This window comes from Quercus lobata, chromosome 11 (assembly GCF_001633185.2).
Source record: "Quercus lobata isolate SW786 chromosome 11, ValleyOak3.0 Primary Assembly, whole genome shotgun sequence".
NCBI lineage: Eukaryota > Viridiplantae > Streptophyta > Magnoliopsida > Fagales > Fagaceae > Quercus > Quercus lobata.
The window spans coordinates 10,117,195-10,133,325 of NC_044914.1; the positions used below are offsets into that span (position 1 = coordinate 10,117,195).

At 41.7% G+C, this 16,131-nt stretch overlaps 1 protein-coding gene across 1 annotated transcript; it reads right to left on the reverse strand.

Moving 5' to 3' along the window:
- Nucleotides 1-11,997: 11,997 nt before the first annotated feature.
- LOC115969355 lies at nt 11,998-13,783 on the reverse strand. Its single transcript, XM_031088974.1, has 2 exons — nt 13,691-13,783; nt 11,998-13,419 (listed from the first exon to the last, which is right to left on the reverse strand). Exons 1-2 carry the CDS (start codon nt 13,704-13,706, stop codon nt 12,854-12,856), a joined length of 582 nt encoding a protein of 193 aa, XP_030944834.1. The 5' UTR covers nt 13,707-13,783; the 3' UTR covers nt 11,998-12,853.
- Nucleotides 13,784-16,131: the final 2,348 nt, after the last annotated feature.

The following is a 16,131-nucleotide window of genomic DNA, read 5'->3' on the forward strand; positions in this document are numbered from 1 at the left end:
TTCTGTTTAACACCTGAAAGAAATTGCACAGTAGTTAATTTCTCCCAATCCTGTGGTCCGAGGAGCCAAACAGGATTTAGGTTCTGTTTAACACTTGGAAGAAATTGCACAGTAGTTAATTTCCCCCAATCCTATGGTCCGAGGAGCCAGACAGGACTTGGGTTCTGTTTAACACTTGGAAGAAATTGCACAGTAGTTAATTTCCCCAATCCTGTGGTCCGAGGAGCCAGGCAGAACTTAAGTTCTATTTAACACTTGGAAGAAATTGCACAGTAGTTAATTTTCCCCAATCCCGTGGTCCGAGGAGCCAGGTAGGACTTAGGTTTTGTTTAACACTTAGAAGAAATTGTATTTTGGTTAATTTCCCCCAAGCCTGTGGTCCGTGGAGCCAAGCAGGACTTGGGTTCTGTTTAACACTTAGATGAAATTGCACAATAGTTAATTTCTCCCAAACTTGTGATCCAAGGAGCCAGGCAGGGCTTAGGTTTTGTTTAACACTTGGAAGAAATTGCACAGTAGTTAATTTCCCCCAATCCTATGGTCCGAGGAGCCAGGCAGGACTTAGGAGGACTTAGGTTTTGTTTAACACTTGAAAGAAATTGCACAGTAGTTAATTTCCTCCAATCCTGTGGTCCGAGGAGCCAGGCAGGACTTAGGTTCTGTTTAACACTTGGAAGAAATTGCACAGTAGTTAATTTCCCCCATCCTATGGTCCGAGGAGCCAGACAGGACTTAGGTTCTGTTTAACACTTAGAAGAAATTGTATTCTGGTTAGTTTCCCCCAAGCCTGTGGTCCGTGGTGCCAGGTAGGACTTAGGTTTTGTTTAACACTTGAAAGAAATTGCACAGTAGTGTGGCGCCAAGAATTACAACTTTCATTAATAATAGTACATTTTTAGGTTATTTACATTCCAAGGGCATGGCACTACACGTTTATCCAAATCTTCTAAAAAGTAGGCCCCTACGCTAGCCACAGAGGTGATACGATATGGGCCTTCCCAATTTGGTCCGAGTTTTCCCCACGCGGGATTTCTTGCAGTGCCTAGGACCTTCCTCAATACCAAATCCCCGGGTGCCAGGGGCCTTAGCTTCACCTTGGCATCATAACCTTGCTTGAACTTTTGCTGGTAGTAGGCAAGTTGGACCATTGCACTCTCCCTTCTTTCCTTGATGAGGTCTAAGCTCTTTTCTAGTAGTCCGTTGTTAGCATTGGGGCAGAATGTATTGGTCTTCTGTGTTGGGAAATTTATCTCTAGAGGAATAACAGCCTTGGCCCCATAGGTCATCGAAAAGGGGGTTTCCCCTGTGGACCTGCGTGGCGTGGTACGGTACGTCCACAAGACATGGGGCAGTTCTTCTACCCACCTTTCCTTCGCGTCATTTAACCTCTTTTTCAACTCATTCACTATGATTTTATTGATGACTTCAACCTGCCCATTACCCTGCAGGTAAGCCAGTGTGGAGTACCTACTGGCGATTCCCAACTCGCTACAATATCTTCTGAAAGCTTCACTATCAAATTGGAGACCGTTGTCCGAGATCAGAGTGTGAGGGATTCTGAACCTAGTGATGATATTTTCCCAAACAAATTTCTTGGCGTCAACATCTCTAATGTTTGCCAGCGGTTCAGCTTCGACCCATTTTGTGAAATAATCTGTGCCGACAAGAAGAAACCTTTTGTTCCTCGTTGTTTTAGGAAATGGTCCTAGGATGTCTAGGCCCCACTGTGCGAATGGCCAAGGGCTGGACAGCGAATTAAGGGTTCCGCCTGGCTGATGTATATTCGGGGCGAACCTTTGGTACTGGTCGCATTTCTTTACATATTCTTGCACCTCTTTCTGCATGCTCGGCCACCAATAACCTTGCGTTATGGCCTTATGGGACAGGGACTTACCCCCTGTATGACTTCCGCAAATCCCTTCGTGTAATTCCTCCAGGATAAGTTCAATGGCATTTGGGTGCATGCATAGCAAGTACGGTCCTGAGAATGAGCGCTTATACAGTTTGGAGTCCTCGGACAGCCAGAATCAAGAAGCCTTTCTCCTAATCTTGTCGGCCTCGTTCTTATCTTCTGGTAAGGTGTTGTGCTTTAAGAATAGTACTAGAGGATCCATCTAGCTAGGCCCTGCCCTGATGTTGTGAACCAATACTAAGTTGGTTCTCGCCATCATTGGGCTGTAGAGATCTTCTACGAGAATAACACGAGGAAGTGGCTGAGCCGAGGAGGTGGCGAGCGTTGCAAGAGAGTCAGCATGGGTGTTCCCGCTCCTGGACATGTGCACTAGATTGAAGTGATCGAAATGTGCCCGCAAGCACTTGACTTGGACTAGGTACTCTTGCATTCTTTCATCCCTCGCCTCCAATTCCCCATTTACTTGTCCCACAACAAGTCTTGAGTCCGAGAACATGTTTAAGGATTTTCCACTCAGTTTCTGGATCATTGACATTCCTTCCAATAATGCCTCATACTCTGCTTCATTATTTGTGGCGAAGAAGCCCAGCCTCAACGATTTTTCGATGGTAATCCCCTCGGGGGAAATCAGGACGAGCCCTACCCCTGAGCCTCTTTGGTTGGCTGCGCTATCAATGTGTGCTTTCCAACAAGTGGGCTCTTGCTAAGAGACTGTGCCGATCAGTTTCACGTCTGGGTTTAGTGGCCCTCCCCTTCCTTCGAGTGTGGGTTCTGCAAACTCAGCTACTAGATCCGCGAGAACCTGACCCTTCACAGCGGTACGAGGCATGTACCTAATGTCGAAAGTGCCCAGAATCGTCCCCCACTTTGCTATTCTGCCTGTGTAGTCGGCACTCCGGAGTATTTATCTGAGCGGAAGTTGGGTTAGTACAACAATGGTATGTGCCTGGAAATAGTGAGGGAGCTTTCGCGTGGCTTGCATGATTGCCAGGACGGCCTTTTCGAGGGGGAGGTAGCGGATCTCTGCCTCGTGCAACGATTTACTCACGTAGTAGATGGGTCGTTGTGTACCGTTATCTTCCCAAATCAGCACCAAACTTACTGCGTAAGGGGCTACCGCAATATAGGCAAATAGTACCTCGTCGGCTTCTGGACTGGACATGATTGGTGGCAGAGCCAGGTATTCCTTAAGTTGTTGGAAGGCTAAGGCGCACTCTTCCGTCCATTTCGAAGCCTTTCCACTTGTTTAATAAGAGGAAGAAAGGCCTGCAGCTGTCTGCCGAGTGGGAGATGAAACGGTTTAAGGCAGCAATCATGCCAATGAGTTTTTGGACTTCTTTGGGGTTCCGAGGAGGCTGCAGGCTATGGATAGCTCTAATTTGGTCGGGGCTGACTTCAATGCCTCTATGGGTCACCATGTAACCTAGGAATTTCCCTAACCCCACTCCGAATGAACACTTGGATGCGTTCAGGTGCAGCCTGTACTTTCTCAGGATTCCAAAGGCATCGCCGAGGTCTCTGACGTGGTTGGGTACTAACTTGCTCTTCACCACCATGTCGTCTATGTAGATTTCGATGCTCTTACCCATCTGTAGTTCAAACATCCTAGTCATCATCCTCTGGTAGGTCGACCCGGCATTTTTCAAGCCAAAGGGCATTACCTTGTAATGGTAGTTTCCAACGGGGGTGACAAAAGTCATTTTTTCTTGGTCCTCGGTAGCCAGGGGTATCTGATGGTAGCCTTGGAAGGCGTTCAAGTGTAGCCTGTACTTTCTCAGGATTCCAAAGACATCGTCGAGGTCTCTGACGTGGTTGGGTACTAACTTGCTCTTCACCACCATGTCGTCTATGTAGACTTCAATGCTCTTACCCATCTGTAGTTCAAATATCCTAGTCATCATCCTCTAGTAAGTCGACCCGGCATTCTTCAAGCCAAAGGGCATTACCTTGTAATGGTAGTTTCCAATGGGGGTGACAAAAGTCATTTTTTCTTGGTCCTCAGTAGCTAGGGGTATCTGATGGTAGCCTTGAAAGGCATCCAAGAAACTCATTTGAGGGTGTCCCACGGTCGAATCCACCAATCGGTCTATTCGCGGCATAGGGAAACGATCCTTCGGGCAGGCCTTATTCAGGTCCGTGAAGTCCACGCAGACCCACCATTTCCCACTCTTCTTCTTCACCACGACTGTGTTGGCTAGCCACTCAGGGTAGAATACCTCTTTGATAGCCTCTGCTTTCTTCAATTTTATAACCTTCTCTCTCACCGCATCTGCTTGTTCTTTCGACGGTCGTTGAGGAGGTTGCTTCTTGGGTGTTACGACCGGGCTAACATTAAGGTGGTGGCAAATGAAATCTGGATCGACCCCCGGAGCCTCGTAGGCGTCCCATGCAAACACGTCTACATTCTGTTTGAGAAAGTGAATTAGTGTTTCCTTCTCTTGGGGCGGTAGTTTTGAGCCGATCTGAAAAAAATCTTTTCGGGTCGGAGCCCACAAGAACTTTCTCTAGGTCCTCACAACTCGCTTCCTCGATAGGTCCCTTATTACCCGAGGCCAGGGCCGGAGTCGTTAATCGCTATAAGCCGTTCTCGGCTGAGGTGGATGGCACAGTATTCGGTCGTTGCGATATGGCTGACACTATGCATTACCGGGCCATTGCTATTGGAGTAAGGTTGATGACACAGCCCCTAGGGCGTGAAGCCACAGTCTGGCTACGATGGCGGTGTAAGGGGAGTATGCGTCTACTACTATGAAGTCCACTTCCACCACGTTTGAGTTCGTTTGTATAGGTAACCTAATCATGCCTTTCGAAGTGTTAGTTTTTCCCTCGAAACTCACTAAATGAAAGTCATATGCTGTCAGGTCCTTTGGTTTTAGCTTTAACCCCTTGTATAAGTCGGGATACATTACTTCCACGGCGCTACCCTGATCGACCAGCACCCTCTTCACGTTATACCCCCCAATCTTGAGCGTGACGACTAGGGCATCGGCGTGGGGTTGGAGGGTTCCTAATTTGTCCCCATCCGAGAATCCGATTAGGGGCGCGGCTATCCCTCTAGCCCTTTTGGACTCCCGGTTGTTAGCTTTAGCGAGAAACCGGCCCACTAACATTACTCTGAAAGGATAGGAACCGGTCCTTCTCGGTGCGGCGAGAATGACATTTATCGTGCCAATGGGTGGTCTCAATATGCTTTGCCTTGTTTCGATGTTCGACTGCTTTCGCCATCCAACAGGGTGATGTAGCAAATGTCACAACTTCCCCTCTCAGACCAGCCGGTCCAAGTGGTTTTTCAGATTTCTACAATCATCGGTGGCGTGGCCCATCTCTTGGTGATACGTACAATACAGATTCTGGTTACGTTTCGCGGGGTCGCCTGCCAACCTGCTTGGCCATTGAAAGAACGGTTCGTTCTTCACTTTCTCTAGGATCTTATGTAATGGTTCTTGGAACACAACATGGATTGCCTGTGCCCCTGTGGATCCAGACTGCTCCGAGTAATCCCTTATCGGCCGATTACTGTTGTTAAACCATTCCAACCTGAAGTCCCTCCTCTCCTGAGGGACAACCTTCGCTTTGCCCTTCCCCGTCTGTTGGTCTTCTTCGACTCTCTTCTACTTATCGATTTTGTCCATGAGTTGGCGCATGCTAGTGACCGGTTTCCCAGTCAAGGACTTTCTCAAACCATGCTCTGTCGGCAGGCCCCTCTTAAATGTGCTAATGGCGATGTCATCGTAATTTCCTTTTATCTCATTATACATTTCCCAATATCTGTCTGACTAGGCCTTCAGGGTCTCTCCTTCTCGCATGGACAAGGATAGAAGGAAATCTAGGGGCCGAGGGACTCTACTGCTTGTTATGAAGCGAAAACCGAAAGCCTGTGTCAACTGCTTAAAAGAGTTTATGGAGTTTGGCTTGAGGCCATCAAACCATCTCATCGCCATGGGTCCCAAGCTGGACGAAAACACTTTGCACATCAACGCCTCGTCCCTGGAATGGACGGCCATCCTTTAGTTGAACTGGCTTACGTGCTCTACTGGGTCCGTCCGACCATTATATATAGCAAAAGCGGGTTGGTGGAATCACCGAGGAAGCTCAGCCCCCTCTATCCTACGCATGAAGGGCGACTAGGAGACGCGGTCCAGGGCCTTGCTCATGGCGTCGTTTGCTAGGCCCTGGTAAGATGGGCTTTTGTGGCCGCGTTTGCGAGGTTGCTCTTCCTCGTAGGAAAAGGTTTCACTTGGAGGGGTTCTCGACCTCTGCCTATACTCATTGTCCTCCTCTTCGCTAGTGTCCGAGCCGGAGGAAGGATGCTTTCGTTGCGCTCAGCGTAACTTCTTCTTCAAGTCGTCGATTTCTTGTTGTAGAGCTCTATGATCATTTCGCTTATGGGATGTGAGACCTTTCCCTCTTGAGCGACTTCTGCTTGTGTTGGAGGTGTTTACACTACCCTCTCGTTGCTTATCTTGGTCTCTCTCCCGTTCGAGGTTGAAGAAGTTGTCTTGCCGTTAAGAGTCTGCGTGTCCCATTTGACGCGGACCTAATCCTTCCATTTCTAGCGGTTTCACTTGTCGAGGCACGAGTTCTTCCCATAGACGGCGCCAATTGTAGGGTCTCGATTTGGGGTCCAGGCCCAACAATTATGTGGTTTCGGCCCAAGGAGCCCTAGACAATGAATTTGTAGAGGGTGGGTTACAAAACTGGGCCCTAACGAAGTGCGTGTTGATTAACTTTGGGCCATACAGCAATCTAAAATAGGAAAATCTCCTTCAAGTCCATTGAATATACTGTCCGAGGAGACGTATGGGGAGTATCTCTGTCTTTAGTCCGGAGATGTGTTTCTTCTCTCCTTCCTCTGTTCTAAGTTCCTCTTTTTTTCCAGTCCCCTTCTTCATGGGGACTCCCTTTTCTTATATAGCCCCCTTGAAGTCATCAGAACCTTACACCTGTTGATCATCTAGACCTTCACTTGAGTGCCCGTACCATCGGACATCTCCCCCATCTTTCTGTGAGTTGTTGTAGCCAAGATAATACTGTTCGCCAGTCTTCTCCACATTAAAGTAGTTACCATGCATTTAATGTGGCATCTGTGGTCTCTCCTTTGACATCCTATACTCTCTTCCCTCTCACAGGCTTGTGGGACTCATCCCTGCTACTAATACTCGTTGGAGTGATTATTTATTGCTGGTAGGGTGCATGTTTGAGCCATACTTGGTATGTCCGAGAAGACATTTTTCCTCGGACTGCCTGTTAAACAAGTTTGGGCCCATAGGAATTGGGCCGAGAGCCCTTTTGGCGCCCACACCTTCTCCTCGGACGTGGTCGAATTTTATATGGGGCCCAAGGCCCATTGTTGATCTTGGGACTTTACCCCTACAGAATCCAATGCTTTGCTCATGACTTTTGAAATCCAGCCAAAGGAACTCAATTTTAATGTCGGTAGGAATTTTCAAATGATTACAATATGCTTTTGTGGAAAGTGACATCTAAAACAAAGATTCAAATGCTCCAATTTAATGGGTCCTTTATGTGGAATTGATGAGGCTAGTCTTGGAATAATTATCCGAGATAATGAAGGGAAGGAAAAATAGTTGCCTTGACAAGCCAGATAATAGTAATGCCACCAACCATGTTATCAAATTATTATTTATAATTTATTGACCATATAAACAATCTATTTGTATTAAAAATAGGGCCAGCCCAAGGCCTAGGTCTAAGGCCTCACCAAATAAATAAATAAATAATTCTCCTGAGGGGGAAAGGCTCTACTTCCCATTGTTAAAGGGCTAAATTTTTATAAAATTATATATATTTTAAAAATTATGCATTTATTTTTTTAATTAGTGATGTTAAGTGTGTGTTTGGATTCACGTTTTTCCCTCATGTTTGCGTTTTTTTTTTTCTTCTTTTTTTTAGCGTGTATGAACAGTGAATGCACATGGATTCACTGTGCAAGAGACAAAGTGCACTGTTCATGCACTGTTCACGGGTCCCACGTTACTATTTACATGTTTAAAAATTATTTTGCTATAATATTTTCAGTTTTCAGTAAAATAAGTTGTATCCAAATGGAACCTAAGAATACTACAAATTTTTTGTAGTTCGTGCATCAATAAATAAAATAAAATCAAAGAATTTATATACGTAAAAAAATATAATGCAATTTGGGCAGAATTAAAATATTGGATGTTTATTCGGATAAAAAGTGAGATATAACTAGGAAATTGATTTGTAATAAAAAATATATTATATAATAATGACTTAGAAATTGTGGCTTTTAAAAGTTTTGAGGTAAGGGCATAAGAAAAAATTAAGGTTAAAATGCAAATTACACTTCTCTATTGACTAAAATTTATTTCAGTTCTTTAAATTTATTTTTGTTCAATTGAGACTTTTAATTTTAAATTTATTCAATTAAAGTTTTTTTTTTTTTTACTTCCGTTAGATGTTGCTGTTAAATTTTGCTTTCAAAAAAAAAAAAATCAAGTTTAAAAATCCAATATAGTTAATATAAAAAATACTTCTGGAAAAAAAAAATTTATATGAACCCACTCATCTGAGTCGTGTGGGTTACAACGGTGAGTTAATTTCATGAACAGTTATGCTCTCATTCTAAGCGGCAATCCTTACAGCACATAGATGTAGAATGCATAAACATGGGTAAGTTAAAATTGAGCATCATTCTACTATGAGGCAAAAATAAAGAACTAATAGTTTTGTTTTTCCCCGACAATATATTATAATTTATGACTACTCCATTAATACAATGCCTAGAAAGCCAAAAATAAATAAATCATAGGTCATTAATTTAAAATGTTCGTGTTTCCAAGAAAATGAGCGCTAACTAAAGCCAAAATTAATGTAATTGGGGTACTACTATAATTTTCAGTTCATCTTAGAATCGCTTCAGCAATTGCAGGGCTACTTGGTATTTGGAAGTGATCGGTTAAGCCAAAGTGTGCCATAAGAAGCCATGCATGAGTGAGAAGTTCCCCGCCTCGTCTAAGTTGGCCTGCAGCATGACACAACATTTCTAGCCAAACATTTGTAATTATTTCCCATTTCTCCTCTCCAGGGCCTAATGCTGAAGCAAGCTTACATGCATGGAACATCACAAAATTGCTTATGTCCCTTTCGTCAACTGCTATCATGAACTCACTTGAAACTTTACTCAACGTCTCGGAAGCGTGCTCCAGTGTTATGTCTTTTACGTCTCTCTGTTTTTCAATGAAGTCTCCGATCCCAGCATAAATGCTGTGGAACTTGATGTTGATCCCAATTGGTAACATATTAGGATGCTTTACTAGAAGGTAGAGCATATATCGGGATAGGTAATTGCATCTTTGGCGCAGTAAACCTTTTTCACTGTTGGCGTCTTTCGGTTCTCGTTCACCTGTTACCTTATTGGCCGGTGCTTTAATTTTAATTGTACTCATGTAACCTTGGAAGTGGCATATTTCTGTAGCAAGGTGCCAGATAAGGATGCTCTGGTCAAACCCCAAACTAACACTCCAAGCAAGATCAGGAAGATCTTCAAGTGTGCGGCCTCCCCTAGGACCAAACAAAGTTTTAAGATCTCTGTCAAAACTATTCACTTTCTTGATCTCCATTACTCTTTTTTGTCGTTATTCGCTCTCTCTCTCTCTCGCTTTGTTGAGATTTAAGATGTGAGATAAGAATAAGAAGGAGATTTGATCCATCAAAAAAAAAAAAAAAAAAAGAAGGAGATTTGAAGGTGTGGTTCGCTAGTCACCCATAATTTCAGTTGAGAGCGGAATTTTAGAGACAAGCTGAGACTATGGTTATAACTTGACAGTCTTTGTTCCGAGTTGTCAACCTTTCGAAATTTTCATAAACATGTGCATTCCCCTTCTTAGTGGAAATCCTTAGAGCATATCAATGTAGAACGAATGAAGATGGGTAAGTTAACATCTACTATGTTTTGATACTTGTTAAAGATATATTAGCCCATTAGCATAGGCCCAAGCCTAATTCTACTTTGTGTGCAAGCCAAGTCTCCTACTTGTACTAGAAGTCTATTAGTTTAGGGTTTAGTCTACTATATATACACATGTTATGATTCATTATAACACAGGATTTGTATTACACTATAATATATTATTGATGTAGCCCTTTAGGGTTTCCTCCGTGGATGTAGGCCGTTAGGCTGAACCACGTAATTTTCGTGTGTTACTATGTTTTATACTTTATGCTTTCGCTTCCGCATCTATACTAGCATATTCAATATGGTGTATCAATGCTAATATTTAACATGGTATCAGAGCCACCTTCCTGTGGCCATGGTTTTCTGTCCTTACGGTATATTTAAGAGCAATCTTTGTCTTCCTCGGTATTTTTTTTCGCTGCGTTCATCTTCTTTGGCTTCCTACTGCTGCCGTCAAAACTCTCCGGTACAGTCAAGTCACCGTTAGAAGTCGTATCAACACTGCAAGACCATTGCCTTCCTCAAACTACCGTCACAGAGCCAAATTTCACTCAAAGGATCTTTTCAACCTTATCAAATCTCAAGATTTCATCAAGCTTCCATCTTGAGTTTGAGAGGGGGTGTTAAAGATATATTAGCCCATTAGCATAGGCCCAAGCCTAATTCTACTTTGTGTGCAAGCCAAGTCTCCTACTTGTACTAGAAGTCTATTAGTTTAGGGTTTAGTCTACTATATATACACATGTTATGATTCATTATAACACAGGATTTGTATTACACTATAATATATTATTGATGTAGCCCTTTAGGGTTTCCTCCGTGGATGTAGGCCGTTAGGCTGAACCACGTAATTTTCGTGTGTTACTATGTTTTATACTTTATGCTTTCGCTTCCGCATCTATACTAGCATATTCAACATGGTGTATCAATGCTAATATTTAATAATGCTTCAAATCAGTTTTGTAGATTTGAGCTTATCCTTATAGTATAAGCACAGGGATTGCCAGGTTATAATGTAAGAAAAAAAAAATTGTTTCCTCAACAATTATAACAACTCTATTAACACGATGCGTGCCAAGTTGAGTATAAATACATAATTGATGTATAAAAGTAAAATATGGTATTTTTGATAAATGAGTTAGGTTAACCTCTCATCATTTGTTAATAAATCATTTTAAGAAAGTTTTAATATCACTTTCATAGAAAATATAAAGAAATTGTTAATAAAAAAATAAAAAATAAAAAAATCCCATCTAAAGTTTCTAATATAATTGTTGAACCAATGCCAGCATTTATTAACTTTTCCCTTGGTAAAAAAATACAATGTTTGATACAATTGTATTTTGGACATCATTAATAGGACGCATTTCCGGGGGATTGAGCACTAATCAAAACCAAAATGTAGTTAATGACTTAAGGTACTAAAATCATTTTATGTCTATCTTACGATCGCATCAGCTATTGTAGAGCCACGCGATATCTGGAAGTGATACGTTTGTCCAAGATGTGCCATGAAAAGCCAGACATGAGTGAGAAGCTCCCCTCCTCGTCTCAGTTGCTGAGCATGATATCTTCCTCTGCATTGGCTAGCAGCATGAATTAACATTTCCAGCCAAACACCTTTAATTATTTCCCATTTTTTTTTCTCTATTTCCCAGTTTTCCTCTACAGAGGCCAAAGCTGATGCAAGCTTGCACGCATGAAATATCACAAAATTGATTCTATCACTTCTATTTTTGTCCCTTGCACCATCAGTGAGCATGATCTTGGTCTTCACTTCACTCAATCTTTTACAAGCATCCTTTAGTTCAAAGTGTTTATAAGAAGTGCCCACCTGTTCCTCAATGAACTCTCTAACCTTGGCATAAATGCGACCGAACTTGATGTCCCCCGTCCCAAGTGGAAGCATATTTGGATGATTTACTAGAAGGTAGAGCATATATCTTGACAGGTAATTGCATCTTTGGCGCATTAAACCGCTTCCACTCATTTCATGATTTTCATCCATCGGTTCTAGTTCACCATTATCATTGGCTTGGGATTTGCTACTTTCTGGATCTATATAATTTTCGTAGTAGCAGATTTCTGTAGCCATTTGCCAGATAAGGATGCTCTGGTCAAACCCCAACTCAACGCTCCAAGCAAGATCAAGACGCTCCATCTTTTCAAGGGTTTGGCGTCCTGGACGACTATTCTCTGTGCCTCTGACTTGTGCCCAGTCCTTTACTTTCTCAATCTCGGAATAGATGAGATATTTTATATCATCCATGTGTGGTTGTGGAATATCATATGTTTGAAACCCAAGCATGTCATCAAGCAGGGTTGTCTTCCTTAGGGAAAAGCTTAGCAGACTACACTGACCAATGGAATTTGAGCACCTGCGTTTTGTATTCCAATTAGGTCGTAAAGTACTATTGATGAGATGTAAGAAAGAGATTTTCTTTTGCGTAATTAACCAATGAGCGGTTTGGTCGGAGATAAGTAGTTCCCTAAATTCATATAACTCCAGAAGAAGAGCGGCTGCCAACAATACCAAAGCTATGGTAAGGTCAATCTTGGAGTGAAGATGTTTATCTTCCAAGGTGAGAAATAGCACCAATACAATGAGGGTGACAAATATTCCAATAATTCGCCGTGCAATGCCCAAAAGAGAGTAGATTACGTTTGCCTTGGTGTACAACAAATCGTATATCATCCCAATTTCAATCTCAATAACCTTGAAACACTTTAGCGGAGTAAACAATTTCATGAGTTCTCTGCATTCAGCTCCATCCTCGGAGCTAAGTATTAGATCTACGAAGAAACGTTTGACCATCTCAAGTAAATTGTAGGCAGTAAGTAATTCATTTGCATGAGGAATATACTCCTCATGGGTTGAATCATCCAGCATCTCAACCTCAATCACCTCATGTGTTGTAAGATGGTACCCCTCCAACGCCTTCAACTTGCATTTCTCCATTAATTTAGAACCACTTGTAGGGACATCCGGAATTGAGTCTCTAAATTTTTTTTTCACTTGCCAAGTAGAGGACCCACACTCTTTCGCAGTATTTGACAAGCCCAACAAAGAACATCACAAGAAAGAGTAGGGAAATAAGAGAGCTTGTCCAGGTCGTGAGCAAGATGTACAATATTGCAATTGCTTGGACAACTACTCCAACCAAGTGCCTTTTCCACAACTCGTTGTCTTCCAAGGAGTAAGCAGTAATGGCATCAGTGCCACCCAGGTGCAATAATAAGAGCGGCGCCCAAAATGTTGTTAGCTCGTTCTTTGGATCAAGAAAACCACCAGTATCGTAGACATCTCCTATGTCATTTGAGATAACTCCAGCAGCCATTAATGCAATTGAGTCGGCGATTAAGTAGGTTGACCACACAGTAAATCTGATCCATGGTTGGGCATTATACTTTCTGCGCTTGCCCAGAAGGACGAGAACGATTTGAGAAGTGAGACTAAGTAGAATCAATACTCGTAGCTGCCATTCTGTCCATAGATTTCTCAATTTTGGAGGAATCACCTCCACCATTCTCCTCTTCTTGACAAACATCATCATATTGCTAACAACTAAAAATTTATACGCATTATTATGTAAATAAACAAAAAAAACAAAAAACAAATAAACCGATTCAACATTTTGGTTCTACTCCAAGTGATTAGCAATCAACAAAACGATAAAAGAAATACACAAATTTAAAATTAATAAAAGTGTTTTTTTTTTTTTTTTTTTTGTTACAAAAGTTAACAAGAGCTAGCTATAAACATTTTATTTTTTTGCTAAACAGTTAGCTAATAACATGTTGCTCCTCAAAGTTGGCTCAATTACTAAAGTTAGTACCTGTAGGCATCGGCATCTATAGCGATTTTGCTTCCAAGTGGGTACTTACTGAACGGCAGTTTCGTTTTTCATTAGCAGGTGGGCCGGAGAAAGAGAGGAGGACAGGGGAGAGGGGGAGGGAGAACCGATTAGGCTCCAAAACCAAATGATTTTTTGTAAGAACAGCACCCGTTTACGAGGGGAGAGGGGGAGGAATATCCCTTATTGGATGCAGTTAATTTAGGCGTAAATGCACTTTTAGTCCCTATATTTTGACCTTTTTCCATTTTAGTCCTTACATTTTATTTTTTCCACTTTTAGTCCCTAAAACCAATTTACGCTTTCCGTTTTAGTCCTTGAAGCACTATTCCGTCACCAAACTAACGGGGAAACTGGACGTGGCTGACGTGAGTATTAAAATATTATTAAAAAAATTATTTGACATTTTTTAAATGCCAAAATTAAAAAAAAAATTTAATTACTCAATTTTCTTTTCATTATTTGTGTTCTTCCCGTTCTTCCCTATAATCAATCTCCAGCAAAAAACAAACCCTAAACCCAGATCCTAACCAAACCCCAAACCCATATCCCAGTAAAGCAAACCTTAGCCTTCAAACCCATAAATTTTCTTGGCAAACAAACACAAAAAAAAAACCCACTGGAAAAAGAAAAAAAAAAACCCCAAATCACCACCATCAAATCAAAGAACATGAAGATCAAACCCAAGCAAAAGAATAGAAACCCAGCAACCAAATGGCAAAAAATAATAATAAGTTTGGTGGACGACATTTTTACACCATCCAAGATATTTTTTTATCGATCTGAAAATTTCAAATTTTTTAAAAATATCTCAAACGCACAGAGAGAGACTGAGAAACTCTGTGAGCGAGTGTGAGTGAGAGATGGAGAGACACACCAGTGAGATATTGCTATTTTATTTTGTGGAGAGTGTGAGACCACGTATTAGTCAAGCTCCTCTGTAGTCTGTACTAACTTGTTTGAACAAATTATAAATTATTGCTACTCCACAAGTGTTTCATTTCTCTGTACAAGTTTCATCAACAAAACAGAACAAGAAAAAGAAGATAATTGATGGCTCTGATACACGACACAAAGACAATCAACGGATCACGATGAGGCTCACAAAAAAAAAAAAAAAAAAAAAACCCAAACCCAGATTTTGCTCACCGTCAAGCGCACTCAGAACTTCACCGCCAAAGCCGCCGCTCAGCGCCTCACTCAGGTCATGGCCTCTCTCCACTTCCCGTTTTCGGCGCTCGCTCTCACCAGGTACCAACCGATCACAGCATCTCTCTAACCCAGATCAAGCCGATCTCAGCCTCTTTTTATCTCAAACCCATCGCACTCGATCTCAGCCTCTTTGATTATGGTTTGGTTTGGGAGTGGATGAGTTGGGTGCTTTGCTGGGTTTCTATTCTTTGGATGGTTTGGTCTGGGAGTGGTTTTGTTGATGTGGTAGTGGATGATTTGATTCGGTGGTGGTGCTTTGCTGGTTGCTGGGTTTCTATTCTTTTGCTTGGGTATGATCTTCATGTTCTTTGATTCGGTGGTGGTGATTTGGGGTTTTTTTTTCCAGCGGGTTTTTTTTGTGTTTGTTTGCCAAGAAAATTTATGGGTTTGAAGGCTAAGGTTTGCTTTACTGGGATATGGGTTTGGGGTTTGGTTAGGATCTGGGTTTAGGGTTTGTATTTTGCTGGAGATTGATTATAGGGAAGAACACGAGAAGAACACAAATAATGAAAAGAAAATTGAGTAATTAAATTTTTTTTTTTTTAATTTTGGCATTTAAAAAATGTCAAATAATTTTTTTAATAATATTTTAATACTCACGTCAGCCACGTCCAGTTTCCCCGTTAGTTTGGTGACGGAATAGTGCTTCAAGGACTAAAACGGAAAGCGTAAATTGGTTTTAGGGACTAAAAGTGGGAAAAATAAAATGTAGGGACTAAAATGGAAAAACGTCAAAATATAAGGACTAAAAGTGCATTTACACCTTAATTTTAAGAACAGCACCCGTTTACCCAAACGTACTTCTATCGTAGTTAAATGTCCATAAATCAAGCAACTCAGTGCTGCAAAGGGGGATGTGTCTTGTGTATATAAAAGTTCATAAATTTTAAATCTTAGAGCATTCACATATAATTTTCCGTCTATTTTATACTAAAAACCTACTTTTTCTATTTTACATACCCACTTCTCAAAATACTCTACATCAGTTCATCTATTCTACAATCTATTTTATTTAAATAATCAATTTTCTCAATTTTTTTATTATTTCTCTCAACTACCCCCTTTACATACGCGCGCTCTCTCTCTCTACCTATTTTTTCTGATTTGTTGCTCTCTCTCTATACCCATCTCTCTACCCATCTCTATACTCATTTCTGAACACAGATCAACTCTCCCTCTCGGTCTAATCCACACCCTCTCGGTCAAATCTC